Consider the following 27,133-nt stretch of genomic DNA (forward strand, 5'->3'; position numbering starts at 1 on the left):
TCAACCTCAAACCAAACACTTTTTTTTTAAACAGTATACAGTGTACAAACACAAATCACAAAAAGATGGGATTCAGACAAAATGCAGAAACATAAATTAAGATATACCTTATGCAGCCAAAAGTATGCACACCCCTGACCGTCACACCTATAAGTGCTTGTTGAACATCCTGTTCTGTATATAATAATGAGAATGCTTTCTAGTAAATTTGTGTTTATTAGTGAGTCAGTGTTGGGATCAATTGAAGAGGCTCCAGTTCCATTTTATCCCAAAGCTGATGTTCTCACTCAAGGCTCAGTGCAGAATGCTCGAGATCTTCATGGAGCTGAATTTAAGCCTTCATGCTGGATCAGTTCTTAGGGAAATTGTAATGCTACAGACATTCTGTCAATTCTTGGGGAAAAAAAAAAACACCTATAGATCTAATGGTCAGGTGTCTGCATATTTTTGACCCTACAGTGTATACACAACGCAGTATAACAAGAGATGGACGTACTGATCAGCGTCCATAACAGCAGTCTGGATAAATTATAAATACAGTGTGTGTTATTTGCTTATCCACTGGCCATCATCACACACCAACATGATGCTGAAGAACTAGTTCCAACCTGCCAGGTGTGCTCTGTGCATAAGGAAGTCACGCTGACTTTTGAATAAAAATGTACCTATAGTGCCTATTATTAAAGTAACCTATGATTTAGTGCAGTAGTATGGGGTTATCATGACCAACAATCTGATTGTTCACTAGGTTGTTTTTCTTAACCAATTTTTGACCTCTCTCTCTCGCCGCCAGTGTCTGATTTAAAGATTTGGGAAATGTGATTGTGAGTGCTGCAAAAAGTCTGATGCCTTTGTCTTCCACTAGTCATAAAATTGTTGAATTCCAGTAGCTGGAGAAGAGGTCCTGAGTCTTAGGTTTAATCTTTAACACACACATTGTCCTAGCCTCCGTGCAAGTGCCTGATACGTCAATGTTTCAGCACTGGACTGGAATGCTCCGACCCTTTCTGCAGAGCCTGCAGCACCTGTAAGAGAACCAGCAAGATGTAAAACATCTATAGATAGAAAGAAATATAAAGACCTCACTAGAGATTGGTAAAGATGAAGCCACCTGTGTCCACGTCCTATTCCTGCAGCTCATGTTGACGCTGCCGATGCAGGAGAAAAGTGTATGCGACTGCGCGTGTGTGGAGATCTGCTCCGGAAGCCGCGTCAGGAACTGCGCAATGTGGATGAAGTCCATGTGCGTGAGGACGTCACCATAGAAACGCAGGATCCCGAGGGCGGTGCGAAAGAGAAACTCCTCACCGTCCCGGCAAAACACGTCCCACACGCGACATGCAACGTCCAGTGGCAGGGACTTACTGTACAGAGTGAAGATCCTACACACACAAACCAGTAAAAGACCATGACTCTGCTGTCAGACAGACTTCTGTTGTACATGCAATCTCATCACACTGTTCTCATCACATGATGAGAGGAGTGAGGAGTAGTGGCTCAATGGTTAATGCATTGGATTACGGTCCAGAAGATTTCAGGTTCAAACCCCACCAACTGCTCAGCTGTACAATGAGATCAAATTGTAATTGACTCTAGATAACGCCATCTACCAAACGCTGTAAATGAGGTAATGCAAGCAGCAGAGGTCTTGCTTAACATTATTGTTGCTTGATGATTAAGAGTTAGGGTGGCTCAGTATGTCAAGGTTACTCATCAGAAGGTTGGCAGTTCAAGTCCCAGCTCTACTAGCTTGAGCAAGGCCCTTATCCCTATCTGCTCAAGGGGCACCGTGTAATGGCTGGATCTGCGCTCTGACCCCAGCCTGCTAACAAGAATCTGAATTTCACTGTACAGTAATATATATGTGATGAACAATAGCTGAACTTATGAAGATAACTCAAGTAAATACAACATGCAGTTTAAAAATTATTATTTCATTTACTGGGGGAAAAAACGCATTTGTATTTACTCTGGTTATCTTAGTGCAATATTAAAATTTGGTGCGACAAATATGCAAAAAAAAAACAATCAGGAAGGTACAAATACATTTTCATGCAGTGGATTGATAGGTAAATGTCTGTAAAATGTCCCAGTACTGTTACCATCTTTGCATGTGCCCACATACACAGCCATACACAGTATGATATACAAGAAAATGCTTGTACGAACGCCTGTGACCTAAAAGAAAGGTTTGTCTGCGAGAATGAACTGCACAAGCGAGTACAATAAATAAAAAAATAGAGTATTCAAATAGAGAAATAAAGTATGAAATAAGAAAATAATACAAATATAGAGAACTTTTAGCTGAACATTTCCAAGGTTTCTAATAAAATAGAATCAAAACAGAAGTGTGTAAGATGTTAAGTTATATGTTGTAAGTTATACAGCATAAATTACAGCTGAATGCAGTTAGTCCTAATTAGTTTGAAAAATAAGTAAGCGGAAAAAAGTCCCAGAGGTGTGCAACATGTAAGCAATGTTCAAAATGGCAACGTGATGAGTGATGTGCTGACTGAGTGTGTTGGCAGGTGTGTAGGGAGAGTGTTCACTTTGTAAGAAAACAGAAGAAAACAGATCAGATTGTTTAGTCCTATGTGGTGTTCTGGTTGAGGGCCCATATAGCCTATAGGAAGAAGCTTCTCCTCTGTCTTTCTCTATTGGGCTTAAGGGAGCAGATGTGCTTTCCCGACAATAACAGAGAGAACAGTCCATTGTTGAGTTGGCTGATTCACTTACATAGAGATGGGCTATGTCAGTCCCAGGTGCTCCAGCTTGGTGGTGAGTGTGGAGGGCATTATAGCATATTAAATGCTGAACTGGAGAGTATTAGCAGCTCCTTTGAGCAGTGGTTCAGGTATCTAGGGGGATGTCACCAGGATGCCTCCCCAGGGAGGTGTTCTTGGCACACCCATCTGGGAGAAGGCCACGGGGAAGACTGAGGACCACGCTGGCCGGGGAAATGAAAGTTTGCGGTTTCCTGCTGGATCTGCTTCCGCCACAACCTGATTTCGGACAAGCGTTAAAGAAGGATGGACAGATGGCAACAAACAGCTTATTACCATAATTCCCCCTTCTAACTCACAGGTGAGAGAGCGATGTGTGCAGGAGGTGAGAGATCATATCATGTGTTGATTGGTTTTGAGCTTTAGAACTGTTAAGCTGAAATAATAAGAATATTAATTTTTTCTTCATTTAATAAGATTATAAAATCGTACTGCAAAAGCATGGTTATAAGCTTGCCTTTAGGGTTTTTCTTTTTGAGTCAAACAGTAAATGGGAGCTCGCAGCAGCAGGTAGGAGATAAGGTTCATTTTAGTTACTGTTTTAGTTCTAACGCCAGTGATGAGACCTAAGGTCCACAGCACAGAGAAAATGTATAAAATATCATATAATCATGTGCAGATCTTTAAAACGTATCTGAGTAAAGGGAAGTGAAATTCTCCCGCGATGATATTCTTAAAGCAGCAATCTGAAAAATCTGCTCTCTAGCTGACACAGATGAACGTTTCCGCTCTCGGCATGACAGAAATATAACAGTTATGTCCAAAAATGGTATGAACACCAGCACTTGACCGGTTATCGTGCGCATGCGCACACACATACACACACACAAAACACATAAATACATGTGCGCGCGCACACACACACATAATAAGTATACGTTTTTCTACTAAGCCAAAAGACTATAAAGGAGTGATGATTATTCCTGTACAAGACTTTATTGACCTTGTTCATGTATTCGCTTTGGTATACGCTCAGTGAGAGTTTACAGGAGTTCTGCTTTTCACAGACTCGCTGAAACTCACAATCTCACACACGATCTCACACTCACACGTACAGACACTGTCAAACCATCCCCTGTTATTATAAAAATAAAAGGTGTGAAGCTTCTAGTGAGACAAGAGCGATGCATAGGCAGTTTCAGAACCAAATGTGTTAACCAGGACTTGGGTAAATGGGGGAGGGGGGATCTTCCAGAAAATGAACAGGTTTTAGATTTTCTTTCTAATTATCACTAAATAAAATCAGCACAGTCAGCAATAAACTCGACTGCCTCAGGTTAAACAGACCCAATTAAAAAATATCAAACAAACAAACAAACAAAAATGTTACCCTAGTAGTTCTGCACATTGCAAAATGAAAAATGATATAAAAACGGATTCACAAACGGATAGCACCCATGCTAGCACTGAAAGTAAGGCCTTCCACGATTTATTGTTGTTTTTTAGTCATGCATACTCATAAGTATTTCCTGCACTCTAAGAATGATTCCAGTAAATGGACTGAACAGTCATTTGATTCATTTTATAATTTAGGGTAGATTTCCAAATGCAGATTTTCCAAACACAAAAGATACTGGCCCGAAAGTGACACGAGGGTGTGAATCTGTGAGCTGATACATGATTCAAGCGAAGAAAAAGAATGATGTAATTATATAATTCAATTTCAAATTAAGTATGGAGCTGTGCTGGACTCTAATCTGCTGGACGTTGTGCAGGTTAATAATCCTAGCTGGGAAACTCACACACCTGGCTGTAGACTCATCAGGCCAGGCCACCGTTTTTATTGTATCGATTTGTGCTACAGTAACTCGTCTGTGGGAGCGGACCAGACAAGCTAGCCTTCCCTCCCCATGCCTTAAGACATCATGACCCTGTTGCTGACTTTCTTTAAAACACTTTGGAACACAAGACCTGCTGTTTAGGACTTGCTCTGAACAAAGTCGTCTAGACGTCATAATTTGGGCCTCATCAAAGTTGCTTAGACCCAAATTTCCCGCTTTCAAGATGTCAACTTTGAGGACTGATTGTTTACTTGCTGCCCAACACCACCAGGACATGTTTCCACGGATGGTCTTCATAAGAGACAGTTTCATCCTGGTGCTTGGTGGGTTTTGCGAATGCTCTTGACAATCCTGTTCTTCCCAGAACTGTTGTACTGTATGATATTGCATGTTTGCACATTTGACTTGTTATACAGTACTTACATCTATACAAACTATCATGCACTTTATGATATTTAACCATGCTGTAACTGCTCTTTAGTGGTAATTTTTTTTTAATCATCATATTGCTGTTGCCATCGTTTTAATTTATGCAATGAGGGTGGACATTTTATTGTTGTTTGTTTAATTTGGATTTTATTTCATTTTATTTCCTTTTTATAGACCATTTCTTTGCCTGCAACTATTTTAGAATTGTGCAAAATTTTTTATTGTGTTCAATGTGCTCTAAAAAATTAATTTGACCTGACGCGACTTTTGTTTTTTGTTTCTGCAAATCATTACGCGCAATTCTAGTGTTAATTTTACAATAACAAGTAAATAAGTTTTTAAAAAAAGCGTTTCGCTGCACATCCTTTTGTGTGTGTGAAAAAAAAAATTGAATTGACCTCCTTGCTGGGAAATCGCTGAGATCATTACTTTCACCCATTCTTCCTGCTTCCAACACGTCAACTTCAAGAACTGACTGTTCACGCTCTAATAATAACAACAATAAGATAACTGACGTTCTTTTTACGTCATCAGTCAGAGGTTTTAATTTTGTGGCTGATCTGTGTATATCTACTCCTAAATTATAACCACTATAATTTATTGAAAAATACTGAAACTTATGGATGAAAGATCATCATTAGTTTTAAGTTTTAAAAAAAAAAAAACTTTAGGGCTGAAGACAGGTGACATATTTCTTCTATGGAAATGCAGTAGTGCACTCTGGAAAAATTATACCAGAAAAAGACAAACCTACACACACTGAGCTACGAGTGAAGCCCAGATCTCCAGTACTTTACCGCCACGGTGCTTCACGGTGAGAACCACGCCAAACGTGAAGGTAGAATAATTGCACTTGTTTGAAGGATTAACATCAGCAACAAATCTTTTTGTTTTGTTGCGAGTGTGTCTTCATTCTTAACACTTCCAGTTTACTATTTCTGATTAACGTTCCTGTTTTAAACCATGCTTTCCTGTTCAGTAGTGGCATGTGTGATTGGTAAATGATAACCCGGTTTCACCTGCAGATGAAACACTACATCATACAGAAACTCCATTTATCTTTGATTTTTAAAAGAGATAGAGCGTGATTCGTTATCAATTTCAGACAGATATTCTGTGTTGTTCTTGAAGAGATCTCTAAAGCACTTACATTTAAAATAATAAAAACATCCAGGGGGGAATTTGCAATCTGAAACAGATATTGATGATCTGTGATTCACTTTAAAACTATTGTGAAATCAATGTAAAAAAAAAAAAAAAGAAGAAGAAGAAAAAAGTACTATATAAAACTATAGTGCCAAGCGCTTGTGTCATCGCCACCCGAAAAGACAGTGGGCACCAGAAAGACAGTGGGCACAGGGGGCACATGCAAATAAAGGGAATATACTAATACCATTATGACAATTTTAGAGTAGGCGGAATTTTATGTTAAGACCGCAAAAGCCCTGAATGCTGGAAAAAAAAGTCATATTATGATCTCACTTGATATGATAAAAGTTATTAGCCAACTTTAGGCATAAAAGCGCTGAAAAAAAAGCATATGATGTCACTAAATGTGATGTCACTCATATTGAGCTCTTTTACCAAGGTTACCATTATGAAGTGGTCGAATTTTTAAAGAATTTCAAGAGGGATAAAAACATACAAAATGACTGTGTAATATGTCCAAGTTTTCTTAACAAAATATAAGCTTAATTAAATCAACTTGGAGAAATTAAAACAAAACATGTGCATTTAAACATGCAATTGTCAAAACTATCATGTGATCCTTTCCATGGATTTCAGCTGGTGAGGATTATAAGAGTAGAATAAAAATCTACAGAAACCTTATTAGTATTATTAGTAATCAAATTATATAATTTAATAGTAGTGTAGTTTAATATGACTACACACCACTCTCTCTCTCTCTCACACACACACACACACCATCAAATTACTATTATGGCATTTAAAAATCTATTTTTGACCCTTTTGTCCCCAAGCATGTAGGTGAAGCCCCAAAGTCTAATGAAAAATCAAAACCTCTTCTTTAAATTAAGAATAAATTTACAATACTTATGTAAAGAATTCGTCGATTTTATAATCATTGGGCACAAACAAATGGCACAAACCTGCGTGAGCTTGTGAGCAGCGTGTTACAATATTGAATTCGGATTGGCTAATCACTGTTATTTATAGTTTGTAGATGATCATAAATAGAGTTTTAATATTTTCATTTCATGACAACTTTTACATAATACACAGCGTTATTAATCTAAAGGGGATGGTGAGGGGATACTGGTTTTACCCTCAATTCGAGCCCTGATTATGTCTGTGGATTCCAACATGTATGCTGGACCCTAATAATCCTTAGAAGAACAAGAGGGCACATTCACAGACTGTGACATCAGCATTTTCAGACGTCATAGTTATTGGGCCCTAATAAGGGCCCCTGAGGGACGCCTTGGTAGGACAATCATAAAACCCTGGAAATGATACATTTTGTCAGACTGCTTATGCTAAACTGAGCTAAAACCACCAAATTATGTACATTATCTGCGTCATCATGTGAGGTTGGAAAATGTAGATAAGATACATACCAGTCAATGAGATAAATATCAGGCGTCAAGTTGTTATTCTTGAAATGTGCAAATAGCTTAGGTAGGTTTTCTTCGAAAAACACTTCGAATGCAGCGAAGTATGTCAGCATCTGTCAGAAAGGCAGACAGAAAGGTCCGTATTATTATTATTATTATTTATTTATTTATCATTTTATTCCACTAGCTATTAAAGACTAAATTAGGTACCTTTATCTCTATAGGTTATCTTTAAGTATATGCTGTGTGTATATATATATATATATATATATATATATATATATATATATATATATATATATATATATGAATGAATGTGAGACACAGAGCGAGAGACTCACAAGGCTGTGGTCCACTCTGTAGAAGGCCATCTGACATGGTTTGTTCAGCAGGTTGGCAAAAGCAATGAAGGCATCGGCGGTGGCCATGTTCAAGATCAACACTGCAGCAATGAACGACATCCCCTGTACCTACACACACACACACACACACACACACACACACACACACAGTCATTTTTGTTTAAATATAGTTTACAGTACAGACTGTATTCCGGCCAGGATGCGATTTAGATCTAAAAAATCCTCTCGAAGCAGACGGTGAGTCTGTACTGGTATTAATTGAGTCCAACAGAGGGCGCCGGTTTACAATAAAAATTGAATGAAATCCAAAAACTGCCTCTTCCTCACAATCTTCAAGTGACAAACTCAGTGTCAGTGGTTGTGAAACAATCATTTCATCAAAATCAAAAATGAATAAGGAAATGATTAAAACATAATTTTCTTACTTAAGTGATGCGGAAACAGGCTGCAAAGTGCCTAAAGATACAAGTTAAACCTCAGCAGCAGCAGCGACCTCATTTCCCCTCTCGTCCGTCCCAACCACTCAGCATCAGCAGTTACTAATCACACACTTGATCATCTGTCATCATCTGCACCTGTTTGTCACTGGGTCAGGTCTTCATGTTTTGTGTGAGGAGTGCAAATCTGGAGGTTAGGAAATCTCGTGGGCCAGAAGTATTGGAACACCCCCAGGAAAAAGGGTTCAGTAAATCAACAGTGCTCGTTACAGTGAGACGCTCAAAAATCTGGTTTACAGTATACAGGTCAAAAGCGGGATACACAGAGGTCACATGGTATGAAGCGTTTGTAAACAGGAAGTAGATGCTTATCCACAAATCCTCCCTGTAACGAGTCTCTCACACAGGTTATGACCGAGGGTCGAAGTGATTTCTTTTTGATGTGTGTGTGTGCGTGTGTGTGCGTGTTTCACCAACGTACATATCCGACGTCAGGCCGGTAACAGGTGTAAGCTCCCAGAATGCTGTGCAGCACATCGTGATAAGGGCCTCCCTGTTGAGACAAGAGAAGATATAACCGCAGACACCCTCAGGACTCGCGCAGCGCTTTACTGCACCGCCGCTCTGCGCTAAAATTGTCCTCGTCACATACTTTTTAGACTCGGCGTTTGCGTATTTAAATGCACTAGAAGTCTTTATGCTTTGCTGCTCAACTGTGTATGGAGACGGACCGCTCACGCCTTTGGGCCGCTACACTTCCTGTTGCACGTTATTTCTGTCCTCACACCACTGTATGTGTCAGGCGGGTATCGTGTGCCTTATATTCAGGACGGGGGGTTATTTCATCTGACTGTTCACCGCACATATACATATACACTGTGTGTACGGCTTTGATCTCCATGAAGACCTGCTCGACTCAACCTTTAGACACGTTCACCACTCTGCCAGAGGTCAAAGTAAGGGGCACGTCTAGACTTATGGCATGAGTTCACTTCAATAACGACAACAATCAGGGAGATGATAGGAGAGAGTGCGTTAGAGAGAGTCGCTCGGAGAGAGAGGTGTATGGACAGAGTGATTCAGAGGGTCTGAGGTTAATGAGGTCATGCATCATGTTACTGAGCGCATGACGTACTGTCCAGCCCTATTTTAAAGCCACACAATAAGATTCCACCATGTGGAACTACTCACACTTATTTAGATCTACACTCAATAACCCATGTTTTAGTTTAATTCTGACTCTGTAGCTCTGAGGATACTTTTTTTTTTAATGTGAATTAAGTCAAAATCGGTTATAAAATGAGGAAAATGAAAGTCATATTAAATCTGCAATATGAATTTTATTTAGACTTTATATAATAAAGTATACTGCTAACTTTGATGTGTCCAATTCAACCGTAAACCAAAGACAGGTCTGACCTGCTGGAATATGCAGAGGCTGGGGAACGTCCTGGAGATGTCCAGCTTTATCAGCTCCAAACTCGCCTCGCGATCCGCGTGAGACGAACCCGCGTCTGCACACAACGAGAGAGACACCAAAAAACAGAATTATACAGATACAGAATAAACAGTTATTCATATATAGTAAGAGATTATACAAAAATAGATCACTGGTTTTACCCAGTGCAACAACATGAGATATAAAAAATAAAAATTATGCATCGTTCAGAAGTAATAGTAGAAGAAACATAACATTAAATATACCATTTTATTATAAAAAAAAAAGTTTGTTACTTTGTTCCATCAGATCACTCCACCACATCGACACACACACACACACACACACACACACACACACACACACACACACGTTGGTCATCTGTTTATTCTTGTCTTACACAACCCTGTGCATGGGTGGTTACCATGGAAACTATAATCTTATACACCAGGTTATGGCTGTTCTAGAGAATTAATCAACAGCCTCTGACCAATCAGAGTGGAGAGTTCGGCCTCGCCCTGGTGTGAAGCGGCTCACGGTGATCATACACACCTCCTGTGTCGCTTTCTGTTGCACTGACTGATGGTGAAGCGCTCCATTTCTCCTTCGCTCTCGCCAAACAGATATCGTACAGCTCTACACACACACACACACACACACACAAATTAAAGTCAATAATATCTCACTTAGACTTCATTCTGGAAAGAAGGAGCAGGCAGAAGCTAGTAGTGATAAATAAGGAACTGAGGCCCTCTGGTGGTGAATTAAAGTAGCACACAATTAAATGGGCAAAAACAACCTCTGATCAGGAGACGGGACTGGGATTAATAGCATGGCTTGGTTTTAATCAGCTCCAGTTACTTATTAAATATAAATACTTAATCAGAAATGTTCTAAACCCAATTACCAAAAAATAAATTGTAGTCCATCTGCAGTACACACACTTTAAAATCACTGCAGTAGAACATTTATTATAATTATTTAAATTATTATTAGTGGTATCCTTATTAATTTCTTTAATTAGTTAGCTAGTTAGTTATACATTCATTAATTTCATTCATTTTACCAGTTTCAGGATCAATCAAGTCCTAAAAAGTATTATTATTATTATTATTATTATTACTTTATACAGCTGGTTTTTATTATTTTAAAACAATTGAGGTTGGTATATATGATGTTAGTTTTTTGGTGGATTGATATGTTTATTGTTATGTTTCAGAGTCTATTTAACACTGGGACTGTTACTGTGCTGCTGAGAGCAAGCGGACAAATACAATGCGATATATAAATAATAATAATAATAATAATAATAATAATAATAATAATAATAATCATAACGACATGGTGCTACTGACATATAATTTTAGACTAAACTAGCAGGAGGGACAATAATGTGACTCAAATCACAGCAGCTGCTTATACACACTCTCTCACACACACTCACTCTCTCACACACACATGCACCCACAACCACACACACACTCAGTCTCTCACGGAACCCACCAGGTGTGATGTTGAGCTCATTGCCTATGGCGAGGCTCCACACTCGTCCTCTCACACTCGGGGGAATTCCCTGCCACCACAAATCCCTCACTCGTTTAGAGCTGCGCCTGAGAGAGAGAGAGAGAGAGAGAGAGAGAGAGAGATTATGTACTGATATGGCTTGTACAAAGTTGTATTGTGTGTGTGTATGTGTGTGTGTGTGTGTGTGTGTGTGTGTGTGTGTGTGTGTGTATATACACGCTGATCCAGTTCGGAAGGATCTCCTGACTCCAGGTCAGCGCTGCGTTACCGATGCTATCCTCTAATCGCACCCTCTCCTCCAGCTGCCTCCTTCTTTTCTGTGCTTCCTTCAGTTCTACACACACACACACACACACACACACACACACACACACACACACAATGAGAAGAGCAACACATTCAGCATATACACAGACACAATAAAAGAGAAATAAGCTTGTTCAGCATATAAACATTCTCACACACACACACACACACACACACACACACACACACACCTCGCTTTTTGGCTTGAGCCACCATCTCTTCATACTGCTGTTTGTGTTTCTCAGCCTCTTCAGCCGGCTTCGCTGGGAGATTCCTGCCTCACACACACACACACGGGGTAGGTTTTCATAGGTGCCAATATTTTTGAAACAATATGATTCAACAGAAGAGATACAATGGTGATAACATGGAGGACAGTGACTGGTTGAGGGAGATGGTGAGATCATGGTGGACTGAACTGTTAGTGTCTTACATGGGGTGCAGGCTGCTTGTTAGTACCATGTATTATTATAACTACAGCAGGGGGCGGAGCTTTCTCTTACAAAATTATGGAATAGTCTTAGAAATAGTGTTCGGGACTCAGACACAGTCTCAGTGTTTAAGTCCAGGCTAAAAACCTATTTATTTAGCCAAGCATTTTTATAAATAGATTAGCCTTAGGTAAAGGAGCAGATCTGGGGGACTCATGGACGTAGAGTATTATGGTGAACTGGTATGTTTGGATGCTGTCTTCCTCACTCTCATTGATCACTCAGGTTTGCTGACGGTGAGGTGATTGGTTGCTTTACATCCCTGTTCCCCCTCATGTCTGTGTTTCCTTCTGGCTCTCCCTTTTAGTTATGCTGTTATAGTTAGCTTCTGGTTGGAGATCTCATCACATGGATGCCCCGTGTGGTCTGTCTGGGATGCGTGTGGTGACTGGGGACGATTCCACTTTACCATGAGGACGGTCCTGTCCTCGACTGATGCAGACAGCTGTTCTCTGAGGACTCGTGACTTTAGTCGCTCGATAGTTGAGGACTGAAGTTTCCTACAGTCTACCTGAGCCTCCAGTAACGAACTGGACTCCATTTTAACTTAAACACATCTCCTGTTATACTGAACAGTCTCACACACTATGAGTGCAGTGTGTATGAGTGCAGATCAATCCCTGCTATCCGTTCCACCCAGATAAGGATGGGTCCCCTGTTGAGTCTGGTTCCTCTCAAGGTTTCTTCCTATTACCATCTCACTGTCGCCGTTGTCCTTGGCTTGCTCATCAGGGACAGTCTTATCATTGTGATTTATACACATTCACATCTCAAACAAACTTAAACAATTCTTTTGATTCTGTAAAGCTGCTTTGCGACAATGAGCCCTGCTGTGATTGATAAATAGAGATGGTTATAACATGGTGGATTGTAATTGGTTAATGGATGTGATGATCAGAAGCTATAAAGCACTCGGAAGGTGCAGAACTCACGCTGGTCGGTGCTCCAGTATGAGAGCAGTGGTGGAGAGAGGCTCAAACTCCAGGTGTTTCCTCACGCTCTGTCTGGGAGATGCAGAACCACTGGCCTTTTCATTTTCCTGAAAACGCCACATATATACACACACTTGTTAACAGGCCGTTCTTTAGATTCCCCTGTCCTGTTGCTTTAAATCTGCAGACACACCCCTGCCTAGTGTTCATACAGATGGATGGTGACCTGATTAATATAGCACCTTATATAAATAATTTTTAATGAATAATTTTTATACGGATATTTTTGGGTTGTGAAATGAATCATTGGAGTTGCCATTATTATTTTAAATGGAAATTCCCCTCTAAGACAAAAATGCGTCCGGGATTCCCCTTGCGATTTAAAGGCGCAAAGACAAGACTGTCATTTCTCAGTGTGTGAGAGATAATTTCCCTAGACGCGGTTACAGTTGTTGGCCACATGATGGCAGTATGGGGAAAGGGGACAGAGATTTACTTAAGTGGATTGGTATGCTTTACATTGTATGTTCATTTCAAACGATTATAAGACTTATAACATGTTGTCAGACTTAAGAACAAATCGGACTTACGAATGTGCTCCCGGAACGGAACTCGTTCGCAAGTAGAGGATAACCTGCATCCAGAATCAACACGTCTAACTTCTACAAAGGCTTGGAACGATTGTAAAATGTATAATAATTGATACAGCCTGAAATATAATCCATGTATATATACAGTGATGTGTGAAAGTAAGTGCCCCCTCTTCATCTGACCGCAGTGTGTCTCAATATTAGGCAAATACAAACTCAAAATAAACCTAAAAAATAAAACCAAAAAGAAGAAAAAAAAAAAAAGAACATGGAGGCAATGCTAAGTACCCCCTTACTGCTTTCACAGGACTTAACAGGGGTAAGTTGTGCCTAGGTCCTGCTGATCATCAATACTATGGTGATGACTATGAATTTTGTTACATTTGCATTTGAGGTACAGTAAATCTGTGCGTGTGTGTGTGTGTGTGTGTGTGTGTGTGTGTGTGTGTGTGTGTGTGTGTGTGACATAGTGGAATGATGTTTATGCTCAGTTCCTACTTACAGAAATAGAAGGCCGCATATGGGTGTGTGCTGCATTAATACAAACCAAGAGTTTGACATTACCTTGACAAGTTGACTGATAAGAGCTGCCCCCAACACACACACACACACACACACAGACACACACACACACGCACGCCTGCCCCAGTTCCCAGTGTATGTAAGGACACTGTGTGTGTTTGAGCTCTGACATATTGTGTTTCTCTGCACTGTAAATAATTTAGAGGCAGGCTGAAGTTTCAGACGCTTATCAGCAGCGGAAATTTAGCAAGCAAACACACACACACACACACACGAGCACATATGCATACGCATTCACACTCTTTTTCACACATAGCTTCTTCTTTAGTCTAACTGTAGGACATGTCCTCAGGAAGTCTTCATCTGATGTTGATACACAATGCTAATGCTAGCAGTAAACGCTAATCTACAGTGCAGTGACCCTGATGTGTCATAAAGTCTACGTCTGTATTCAGGCCCTCAGAAAGTGTGTGACCATGCAAAGCCAAGATTTGGGGCAGGTTCTAGTGCTGGGAACAAGTGTGTGTGTGTGTGTGTGTGTGTGTGTGTGTGTGTGTGTGTGTGTGTGTGTGTGTGTGTGTGTGTGTGTGTGTGTGATCATGTATCCAGTTCCTGAAATGTTTGTTCTTCTCGTTTGCTGAAGCTCCGTCCACCTGTGTGTAACTCTCAGCGCACTCTCAAATGTCTCTTGCGTTATCGCCATGTCCACCCTGTTAGGGTTGTGTGACGTCCCTTCTATTATTCCTGTCCACTCGGTTATAACCGTGTCCAACCCTTTAATTCTGATCTGAAGCTAGGACTGTTAAATATTAGATCTCTCGCATCTAAAGCAGTTATAGTTAATGAAATTATCACAGATCAGGAGTTTGATATACTCTGTTTAACAGAAACCTGGATTAAACAGGACGAGTATGTAGCTCTAAATGAAGCTAGTCCTCCTGGATACAGCTACATACACCAGCCTCGGTTAACTGGTAGAGGAGGAGGCGTCACAGTTATTCACAATGATAATTTGACTATTGTACAAAAACACAGACACAAATTTAATTCATTTGAAATTCTTTATAGTAACATAAGTGTATTTAACTATATTAAGTCAGCTCAGTCGATCCCGCTAATTGTCATTTACAGACCTCCAGGGCCGTACTCGGAATTTCTTAGTGAATTTGCAGATTTCCTCTCAAACCTAGTCGTTTCTGTAGACAAAGTGTTAATTGCTGGAGATTTTAATATTCATTTTGAAAACCCAGAAGACCCTCTGAGAACTGCATTTATGTCTATACTGGACTCGGTAGGAGTAAATCAGTGTGTAGTAGGACCCACTCATAAAGCAGGTCACACTTTAGATTTAATAATATTATTTGGATTAAGTATAAAAAATTTATTCACAATACCACTATCTGAAGTTATCTCAGATCACTATCTTGTCTCAATTCAAGTGTGTCACAATAATAATGTACACACAGCGCCGCGCTACCGTATAAAACGTACATTCACATCAACTACCAAACAGAGTTTTATCAGTAATCTCCCAGAGTTCCCAACTTCGATTAGATCACCGTCTGACCCCACAGAACTCGATCAGGCGACAGAATATTTAGAGTCGACATTTCGCTATACCCTAGATAATGTAGCTCCAGTCAAGAGAAAAATTATTAGAGATAAAAAACTTGCTCCCTGGTATAACGATCACACGCGCACTCTAAAACAGACCGCTCGGAAATTAGAACGTAAATGGCGTCAAACTAAATTACTAGTATTTCAAATAGCATGGAAGGAGAGCATCCTGAACTATAGAAAAGCTCTTAGTGTAGCTAGATCAACATATCTCTCCACTCTTATAGAAAATAACAAAAATAATCCTAGATTCTTATTTAATGCTGTAGCCAAATTAACCAGAAATAAGACCACTGCAGAAATCTCCACAACATCATGATGCAATAGTGAGGACTTCATGAACTTTTTTAATAATAAAATTGTAAATATTAGGCATAAAATTGAGGTTTTGAAACCGAACAATGTAATTGATGCAGATGTTAATCTAGCCATGTCAGACCAGAACCTAGAATACTTTACTCCCCTTGAAGAGAATGAACTAATTTCACTCATCTCTTCTTCAAATTCATCAACCTGTATATTAGATCCTGTACCGACACATTTTCTTAAACAGATAGTACCAGCAATAATAGAACCCCTGTTGAGAATAATTAATTCTTCACTCAGCATTGGATATGTTCCAAAATCTTTTAAATTAGCAGTTATCAAACCAATAATTAAGAAACCTGACCTCGACCCCTGTCAGCTGTCCAGTTACAGACCAATATCAAACCTCCCCTTTATCTCTAAGATCCTGGAAAAGATAGTAGCGGAGCAGCTATGCTCATATCTACATAGAAATGGCATACATGAACTGTATCAGTCAGGATTTAGGCCTCATCACAGTACAGAGACAGCGCTCGTTAAAGTAGTAAATGACATTCTATTGGCCTCTGATCAGGGTTGTGTAACTATGCTTGTATTACTTGACCTCAGTGCAGCTTTTGACACTGTTAATCACGCTATTCTTCTTCACAGATTAGAAAATGTAGTGGGAATTAAGGGTACAGCCCTCTCCTGGCTCAGATCCTATCTGACCCATCGTTATCAGTATGTAGACTTAAATGGTGATTATTCTGCATGTTCTCTAGTGGAGTTTGGCGTTCCGCAGGGTTCAGTTTTAGGTCCACTGCTTTTTTCCCTTTACATGCTTCCTCTGGGCAACATAATCCGTAAGCATGGTATTAGTTTTCATTGTTATGCTGACGATACACAGTTATATGTCTCAGCAAAACCTGATGAGAAAAAACAGCTTACTAAAATTGAGCAATGTGTGCAGGACATAAGAAAGTGGATGCTAATTAACTTCCTTCTGCTAAATCCGGATAAGACAGAAGTTCTAGTCATAGGACCGCATACAGCTAGGAGTAAAATTTTAGATCACACCGTAACTTTAGATGGCCTTTCTGTTCCATCAAATGCAACAGTGAAAGACCTTGGTGTGATTATAGATTCCAGCCTTTCATTTGAAGCACATGTAGATAATATTACCAGGATAGCATTCTTTCACCTCAGAAATATTGCCAGAATAAGAAATTTATTGTCGCTAAACGACGCAGAAAAACTAGTTCATGCTTTTATCACCTCTAGGTTGGACTATTGTAATGCCTTACTGTCTGGTTGTTCAGCTAGATGCATAAATAAGCTTCAGCTAGTCCAGAATGCAGCAGCGAGAGTCCTCACCAGAACCAGAAGATATGAGCACATCACCCCTATCTTATCTTCACTCCATTGGCTCCCTGTGAAATTTCGCATTGATTTTAAAATACTACTCTTGACATATAAAGCATTAAATGGTCTCGCGCCGCAGTACCTGAGCGAAATGCTAGTGTCTTACGATCCGCCACGCCTACTTCGATCAAAGGATGCAGGCTGCTTGTCAGTACCGCGTATTATGAAAAATACAGCTGGGGGCAGAGCTTTTTCTTATAAAGCCCCAAAGTTATGGAATAGTCTTCCAAATAGTGTTCGGGACTCAGACACAGTCTCAGTGTTTAAGTCCAGGCTAAAAACCTATTTATTTAGCCAAGCATTTTTATAAATAGATTTGCCATAGGTAAAGGAGCAGATCTGGGGGACTCATGGACGTAGAGTATTATGGTGAACTGGTATGTTTGGATGCTGTCTTCCTCACTCTCATTGATCACTCAGGTTTGCTGACGGTGAGGTGATTGTTTGCTTTACATGTCAGGAAGCCCTCATGTTTGTGTTTCCTTCTGGCTCTCCCCCTTTTAGTTATGCTGTCATAGTTAGTCCTGCCGGGGTCTCTGCTTGCACTCTACAGTTAATATACATTCACATTATACATTGTGTGACTGTGACCATACCTAACTGCCATCTCTCTTCTTCTTCTCTTTCCCCCCCTCTTTCTCTTTCCTCTCTCCTCCTGTCTCCCCCTTTCACTCTTTCTCTCTCTCTCTGTCGAGCTACACATGTCGTTCCTGAGCTGCCAGTGATCCAGACTCCCTCTGCCCTCCGGACCTGTCTGACCCATCCTGGTGCCCCGCTTCTGGCTGAAGATCTCGTCACATGGATGCCCCGTGTGTCTCTCTGGGATGCGTCTGGTGTCTGGGAATGATTCTCTCTACCTAGAAAATGGTTCTGGCCATGACTGGTGTTGGCAACTGTTTCTCTGTGGACTTGACAGTTCGATAGTTCAGGACTGGAACTTCTTACAAGTCTACCTGGGTCTTCAATAACTACCTGAACTCCATATTAACATCAATTAACATTAGTTATTATAGCTGAACTGCCTCCCACCCTACACACTGTATAAATGCAGATCATTTACTGCTTTCTGTTGCACCCAAATGAGGATGGGTTCCCTGTTGAGTCTGGTTCCTCTCAAGGTTTCTTCCTATTACCATCTCAGGGAGTTTTTCCTTGCCACTGTCGCCCTCGGCTTGCTCACCAGGGACAAACTGACCATTTTTGATTCATACAAATTCACATTTCATACAAACTTAAATAATTCTCTTGACTATGTAAAGCTGCTTTGCGGCAATGAAAATTGCTAAAAGCGCTATACAAATAAAATTGAATTGAATTGAATTGAATTGAATTAATTCCTGTTAATTTAATTTCAGTCCACTCTGTAATGGTCATGTCCATCCTGTTCTTGCTGTCCAATCTGTTATTGTGTGTCCACCCGGTTATTTTGTGCGTGACATTATTTTCTGTTCCTCCAGGGGGACTGCTTTCCGTAATCTCCAATCTTATTATGTGACCATGCGATTATTGTCATGTCCACCCTGTAACTGGGATACTATTTCCACCCTCAATGTGTGTCCACCCTCTTATTTTGTCCAGTCTATTATTGCTGTGTCCATCCTTTAATTGTGGTGTCCAGCCTGCTAACGCTGTGTCCAACCCGCTATTGTGTCCACCATGTTATTGCTGTGTCCAGCCAGCCATTGTTTGTCCACCCTTTAATTGTCATGTCCAACCTGCTAATGCTGTGTCCACCCTGTTATTGTGTCCACACAGTCATGTCCACCCTGTCATTGTGTGTCCACCCTTTAACTGCCATATCCAGCATGTTATTGTCGTGTCCAGCTGGTCACTGTGTGTCCAGTCTGTGATTAGGTGTTCACTCTTTTCTTGTCATGTCCAGTTGGTCAGTGTTGTACTTGTCCTTTAATTTTCAGGGGCCCGTCCTGTCGGAACTCGGTCCAATCAGTTACACAGAAACGTCCTGCCCTCAATGTGCATCATCGGAAATAAACCTTTCTGTGATAGACCCTTCACAGGAATTACCCATGGACCTCAGCATGGATGAAGTCAAACAGAGACGAAGATCCAGGAGGTCCGGTGTGGCAGACAGTTAAGCAGCTCTATTCAGGACGGAAACTGGACTCGTGCTGCTTTGTGTTTCAGAGGAACAATGAGGTGCGAGACGAGAGACACGGTGTGTATAAGCTCTGACAGACAGAGAGCCGGGGGACGAGACGGCATGAGACGCTGCGGGGTGCATCACGTCCTGCCGTTATATTACAGCATGATAACACACACACACACACACACACACACACACACACACACACACACACACACACCATTAGAAGCTATTGGCTGACATCCGTGAACATGATCTGATGTCACACACCGCTTACACGTCTGCCTACCAATTCTCCACTGCGGTGCATTATGGGTAAAGCAGTGACGGGACCCCCGCTGGAAGTAATAACATGCACTTGCGCGCACGCACACACACACACACACACACACACACACACAGACACACTTACCATGAACGCGACGTTGCTGATAAGGCATTTAGAATTAAGTGTTTCATAACCCATAATCCATCATGATCGCAACACACACACACACACACCTATAAAAACAAAACACACGTCCTGGTTTCTCCAACACTCACACAGTCAGGACGAAGTGGAGGACGATGACGTGAGGAGAGGACAGGACACGCCCACGCTGACATCACACTGCATCTCTCTCTCTCTATCATTCTGTATCACTGCCCTCCCCGCGCTCTTTCTCACCTGCTCTCTCTCTCTCTCTCTCTCTCTCTCAATCCTTTGCTCATCTTCTATCACTCTCTTCCACCTCACTTTTCTCTCTCTCTCTATCTCTCTCTCACTTTTCTGTTACTGTCTCCAACGTTCTTTTAATCCATTTCTCTTTCTCTCCTGGTCTCTCTAACCTTGTTTCCTCTCTCTGTTTCTCTCTCTCTCCCTCCATCTCTCTGTGTCTGTGTGTCTTATCGTCTCTCTCGCTCATCTTCTATCGCTCGTTCCCCACTCACTCTCCTATTTCACTGCTTTATCTCATATGCTTTTTCTCTTCCCTCACACACACACACACACACACACACACACACACACTTGCACTGGCGCCTCATGGCTGACTCATGCTTTGTAAGTGAGAGAGAGAGAGACGGTGTGATTAATCAGTATTGCAGTTCTGTGACTCACTCCTCCAGTCAGTCATAGTAAATCAGGAGGAGATGGACCAAGTGTCCTCATCCTGGACACACACACACACACACACACTTCTCCTACTTATGTACAAGAGACAAACTTAAACCATGGCTTTTCAAACTACAGTTACACCCCTGATTGTATAACACCAGCCTATTGTTGTGTGTGTGTGTGTGTGTGTGTGTGTGTGTGTGTGTGTGTGTGTGTGTGTGTGTGTGTGTGTGTGTGTGTGTGTGTTTGTGTGTGTGTGTGTGTGGGCGTCAAGTGCGTGACTACTCCGTTAAGAAGTCAAACACGACGCCCAAATCAGCACTCGCCCCGTTGCATTCCCCAGAGCTCTTTCAGATCTATTTGTGAATCCTGCTCTCTGATTGGTCAGAAGGTGTTGATTAGCAGCTTACGTTATCTGAAGTCACGCCTCATATTTTACCCAGAATTTACCAACTCATCTGTCTTGTTTATTTTTATTAATAACTAGCAGAGGCGTGGCTTCTGTATATCTGGAATGGCACACTGAAGCCACGCCCACATCGTTACCGAGTCCTACCTTCAGAACTCTCTTGATCTGCTTGGGTGAGTCTCTGCCGAACAGCCTCCAGCCCGGCTCAGAGGGCGAGCTTGGACCCGCGGCGTCCCTCGCCTTCTTAGAGAACAGACTCCTGGTGAGCAAAAGGACAGACTCGAATGTGTGGGTGTGGCCTACATCCTGAACAATCATCATCATTATACCATTTATTACTCAATGTAAGATTTATAACTCAGGGACAAACCCTTACCTGTTGAAGAAGTTCGCGATCGGACTCTCCTTCCTCACCGCTGACTCGTCACGACGCTGCGGCTGATCGTCTGTCTGTGAGCTACTTGCAGGCGAGGCTTGAGGGAACTGAGAGAAGTCGGCGAAATCTTGAAAATCGACCACCGCGCTCGAGTCTGACGTCACCACGAAGTCACCCGCGGCGTCGTCGTTGCCGAGCGACAGTGTGGCCGAGAAGTCCGTGCTCAGGCTGGAGGTGCTGCACACGGAGGCGGAGTCCCTGTAGCTTAAAACCCCACCCTTGACCTGACTCGAAGCTCCGCCCTGGCCCACGGTCTCGAGCTTCAGTGTGGCCGGGGCGTCTCGGTGTCTCGTGTTTACGGGCTCGGCGCTGTGCGACTCGTCTGACGCTGTGAACGTAAACGAGACGTTATGAGAGACGATAAGAATCTAGAGAACGATCTTTTTAATTGGTGGAAATACCTACAGGTTAAAAAAAGAAATAAGGGGGGGTGTGGCAATCAAGTTCTTAACTAGGTTAATGATATGCAAGACTAATGAGCCAATCAGCATAACGACGCATCACATACCCGGACCTCCGTCATGCCCAGGCCAGGCCTTGCACCTGATCATCAGGTCACGGTGGAGTTATGGTTTATCCACGGAACAAGTTAATATGAATTATTAATATCTGCTCATGTATAAGGTAGCACACGGGGGCACGTCATGAAGCTCTAGTTACCGATATAAATATTTCATTTTTTACCCATCACAATCATTTAAACACCAGACAAACTATAGCAGCATCACCCGTAACACTGCGGGTCTAAAAGCCTTCTCAGATCCATATCCGGCCTCACGTTCCCCTCCGAGAGCCTCAGCTGCTGGATTCAGGCCGCCCTTTCGCTCTTCCCATGACTCATAAACTCTCACACAAACACACGGAAGTGTTTAAGGCTGGTTACCCTCAGGTGAGCTGAGCTCCAGCGTCGGGATGCCCGAGTCCTGCGACGCCACGCTGTCCCGCTCCTCCTCACCACAGCCGGAAGAGGAGCAGCGGTCCGGCGGCGTGGAGCCCACACACACGCCGCGGAGGAGATCGGGAGCTTCCGGTCCGAAGACGGAGCCGTTTTCAGAGGCGTGAACACCTAGAGAGGAAAGAGCTAGTGTTCAGACGTATGGCTGTGGAACAATAAATAAAGCTTATCAGGAACAGGCAGACTGTCTGTGAGACCAGCAGACCATTAAAGCCTCCTGATATAATCCTCTTCATCAGGGCGTAATGCTTTTACACACACACACACACACATCAGGAAGGGTTTATCAAAGCTACAAAACTCAGACATATAATAAGATAGTGGAAGTTAATTTTGAAAGTAAAACCTTCATAAATTCATTACAAATAAAGTAACTTTCTCTAATGATCATAGCTTAGAGAAAATCAAAAATCCTGTATCTAAAAATATTTAAACGCTTCCTTAATATTAATCAAAAGCTAAAACATTTACACACTGGATATGTCATCGGAGTTCTTTTAACATGAATTAGTGCATCAGAGGCGTTACTGAAGACCAGGTCGCTTTGATATCAGCCTTCCTCTTGACAATACAGTAGCTCATAGATTCGCTATGGGGTTCAGGGCAGGTGAGTTGGCTAATCGGGGAGGGGGGGGGTGGGGGTAGCTGTCGAAACAGGCGTGCGTGAACTAATAAACATTTGTACATATTGGCCTAAGGTTGTGCAAAAATTTGGTTTTGAAAACTCTTGTACAAGCCAAACCATATACATAAAATATAATATGTTCTTTTGTGAGAATACGATTCCAAAAAACAACAACAAATAATAATAATAATAATAATAATACAAAATGCGAGTTTACTTGGGGTTTCTCCATTATGAATATGAATTAATAAACGTGACTCCTCCGGTTCTAGCAGAAGATACATCGATTTTACAAACTGCTCATGTGTTTGTACTGTGTTTAACTTAGAGTCAGCAAGACGAGGAAAGTGCAACAGAGACGGGACGAAATCTGAAAAATTGCTTATATATCACATTGTGTTGTAATATAATTTCCCTACTATATTATGAACGTAAGAGCAGTTGGTAAAATCGATGTATCTTCTGCTCGATAAATAATGTCTGCGAGCCTGTGACGTATTTTTGACAGTAGAGTCACGGTTAACAATTAGGCCAATATGTACGAATGTTTGTACGAGTCTTTTTTGACAGCTCCCTCACCCCATAGCTGGCCAATCAAGCACAGTAATATCATAGTCAGCAACCCAGTTAGCAGAAATATTGGCACCGTGGGCCAATAATTTTTGCTGTGGGACATAATCATGAAAATTTATGCAACAAAATGCTTAAAAAAACCTTAACGTGGCTTTTGTGAGATGATAACATATATATAAATAATATATAACATTACAATCCCTAATAATTAATATTTAGTGAATGATTAATGAATGTAAAATATTGAAATACTAATTTTACCAATACTGTGTAATATAAGTGAGGCTCCCTGTGCTGTGAGGTCACAAGCACGCCAACACACCTGTCTCACGTCCCTGTGTTCAGTGTAATAACCACATACACCTGTCTCATGTCCCTGCGTTCAGGGTAATAACCACACACACCTGTCTCATGTCCCTGCGTTCAGGGTAATAACCACACACACCTGTCTCACGTCCCTGCGTTCAGTATAACAACCACGCACACCTGTCTCACGTCCCCGCGTTCAGTATGACAACCACGCACACCTGTCTCACGTCCCCGCGTTCAGTATAATACCCACAAACACCTGTCTCACGTCCCCGCGTTCAGTATAATAACCACGCACACCTGTCTCACGTCCCTGCGTTCAGTATAATAACCACGCACACCTGTCTCACGTCCCTGCGTTCAGTATAACAACCACACACACACTGTCTCACGTCCCCGCATTCAGTATAATAACCACGCACACCTGTCTCACGTCCCCGCGTTCAGTATAATACCCACAAACACCTGTCTTACGTCCCCGCGTTCAGTATAATAACTATGCACACTTGTCTTACGTCCCTGTGTTCAGTATAATAACCACGCACACCTGTCTCACGTCCTTGCGTTTAACATCATAAAACACACACACAAATGTCCCTGTAATAATCACACACACACACACACACACACACACCTGTTGCAGACACAGTCTCTCTGCACACAACCAGCACAATAGTATCGCATGTGTCTCACATCCACACACACACACACACACAGATGACGTCAGTATGATCATCAGCCTCCTCCCGTGTCCATTCATGCGCGCGCACACACACACACACACACACACACACACCTTTGTCCTCCGGGTTGGTCCTGTTCTCCATGCCTTGTTCAGTGCCTGGTGTCTCTACAACACCTCCACACGTCCTCCGCACCGGTCTGTCCATGATGATGATGATGATGATGATGGACACACTTCCTCACACTGTCCCTCTTGTCTTCAGACGCGCAGAAATCCGGCATGAAGTTAAGATGTTCAGGAGCACACACTTACACACACACACACACACACTCTCTGCCCGCTGCTCCGCGTGCCGTGGCGGTAATAACACTGTAGCGCGCGCGCTAATCACCGGCCGCTCCGATATAGAAACTAAAGTTCACTTCCGTTCAGCCGCGACTTCAATCATCTCCGTGTTTGTGTTCCTGCTTCATCACAGCGCTGCGTCTCTCTCTCTCACACACACACACACACACACACACACACACACACGGAGACACAAAGTTCAGAGACTTTCCCCCGACATCCGGTTCAATCCGCGCTCGTGCTCTTTCAGTCCGGCGGAGACGCTGCTCGGTGTTGGAGATCAAAGGGGAAGATCAAACAGGTTGTGTTACCTGCTCCGCCGCGGCCGCCGCCATCTTAACACTAACTTGTCGAGCCGGGGAGCACTGCGCATGCGCAGACACGCCGCGCACCTGTCCACGGTGAGCCCGGGGGCTTTCAGTGATCCAGGACGGTCAGGCCGGTCAGGTCGGTCAGGTCCACACCCGGGACCCCCTGCGGATCAAACACTCCGACCTCCAACACTGCATCACATCAACCTCACATAACTGAGGTCTGAGATCTGAGATGCGCATGAAGAGAGAAATGTTTTGTCTGGGGAATGTTTTAGGAAATTTGTGGTGGCCCGTTGGGGAGACATGTTTAAGATTAATTTGTGAGGACATTTGGGGTTTGAGACATCATCAGCACTAGGAGGTTTGGGAGGTGGCTTGGAATTACAGACAAGATTTATTAGGGTGTGTGTGTGTGTTTTCTTTTTTTAAGGAATTTGGGGGACCACTTATAAGAACTGGGAAAATAAATCTTCAGGAAGTTTGGGAAGCTGGAATACTGTTTGAAAATTTTTAGGATAACTGAAATATAGTATTTTTTATTTTATTTTATTTTTTATTTTTTTGCTATTAATGAAACAAACACTACTCACATTTCCTACACATGAATGCGTTTCTAAGATCTTGAAAGTACGAAAGTAAATAAAACATGTCTGGGAATTATGTCTAAGTAATTTGAGGTGGCATCTTTGGGAATCTGGAACATGTTTTATAGTTTGTGATGACTTTTTGGAATTTGGGACGGCACTAGGAGGTTTGGGGTGTTGGAAAGTGCGAAGATTTTTGGATAAATTTAGGTTGATTGTGTTCTAGGGATTTTAGGGAACTACTTTCTGAATTTGGGAACAAAAATGTTTAGGAAGATTGGGAAGCTGGAACGTTGTTTGAAAATTTGGTGCAACTGGAATATCATATTATTAAAGTATGTGTGGGAAATTTGGGATCCTGTCTTTAAATCTCAGGGAATCAGGAACATGTTTAAGAATTTCTGATGGCTTTTTGGGATTTGGGACAGCACTGGACAGGACAGTTTGGAAACTGCACACAAGATGTTTATATTTTGGTTGAGTGTGTTAGGGAGGTTGAAGAAACACTTGTTGGAATTGGGAATAAAAAGGATTTGGGGCAACTGAAATATTCTTCTTCTTTTCCCATTAATAAAACAAACACTACATCCCATTTCCTAACACATAACTGTGTTTCTGTGATCTTTACAGTATGTTTTGGGAAATTATTAAGAGTACATCTAGAATTTTTTTTGTCATGGCATTTTTGGGAATCTGGATCATGTTTAAGAATTTGTGATGAAATTTAAAAATTTGGAGTAGGATCAACATTAGCAGGTTTGGGATGTCGTTTGAAAATTGGAGAAGAGGTTTTTGGAATTTAGGGTGTGTTTGCGAATTTGGGGAACCACTTTCTGGAATTGAAGACAAATATGTTTAGGAAGTTTCAAAAATTTAAAGAATTGAGATAACTGGGATATTTTATTAAACAAGGGACAGCAGGGTCAAGGAATTTGTTTTGTGTTTTGTGGAGTTCAGAAGATTGCTTTTGAGAAAGTTGCGATCAAATAAATTTAAATTTAAATTTCAGCAGTAGGATTCCTGGCATTATGTTGATATATGAATACAGTACAGTCAGTGAAATTTAATTTATTACAGACAATTGTATTGGTCTAAATAAAATTCTAGAACAAATCCTCTGTTATAGAAGCATGTCTGTAAGAGTTAGTGTTAGTGTTAATTAAAACACAATCTATTATTTGTTTCAGCAGAAATGATATT

General features: G+C 41.6%; 1 protein-coding gene across 1 annotated transcript; it reads right to left on the bottom strand.

Annotated features, from left to right (window-relative positions):
* Positions 1 to 25,712, bottom strand: tbc1d14 (TBC1 domain family, member 14). Its single transcript, XM_053491264.1, has 15 exons — positions 24,802 to 25,712; positions 22,427 to 22,609; positions 21,484 to 21,871; positions 21,255 to 21,366; positions 13,060 to 13,166; positions 11,828 to 11,910; positions 11,547 to 11,664; positions 11,310 to 11,416; positions 10,359 to 10,442; positions 9,788 to 9,882; positions 8,850 to 8,921; positions 7,911 to 8,039; positions 7,573 to 7,682; positions 1,112 to 1,382; positions 1 to 1,025 (listed from the first exon to the last, which is right to left on the bottom strand). The coding sequence occupies exons 1-15, from the start codon at positions 24,893 to 24,895 to the stop codon at positions 969 to 971; spliced, it is 2,010 nt and encodes a 669-aa protein (XP_053347239.1). The 5' UTR covers positions 24,896 to 25,712; the 3' UTR covers positions 1 to 968.
* Between the last annotated feature and the right edge of the window lie 1,421 nt (positions 25,713 to 27,133).

Source organism: Clarias gariepinus, chromosome 1, assembly GCF_024256425.1.
Source record: "Clarias gariepinus isolate MV-2021 ecotype Netherlands chromosome 1, CGAR_prim_01v2, whole genome shotgun sequence".
NCBI classification, from domain to species: domain Eukaryota; kingdom Metazoa; phylum Chordata; class Actinopteri; order Siluriformes; family Clariidae; genus Clarias; species Clarias gariepinus.

Excerpts from the sequence above, each read along its gene's own strand:
- tbc1d14 (XM_053491264.1), bottom strand. The coding sequence starts at position 24,895 with ATGGACAGACCGGTGCGGAGGACGTGTGGAGGTGTTGTAGAGACACCA. Across the intron at positions 13,167-21,254 it reads AGATCAAGAGAGTTCTGAAG|GAAAATGAAAAGGCCAGTGG; the intron begins GTAGGACTCGGT and ends TGGCGTTTTCAG. Across the intron at positions 11,417-11,546 it reads CTTCCGAACTGGATCAGCGT|GCGCAGCTCTAAACGAGTGA; the intron begins GTATATACACAC and ends TCTCTCTCTCAG.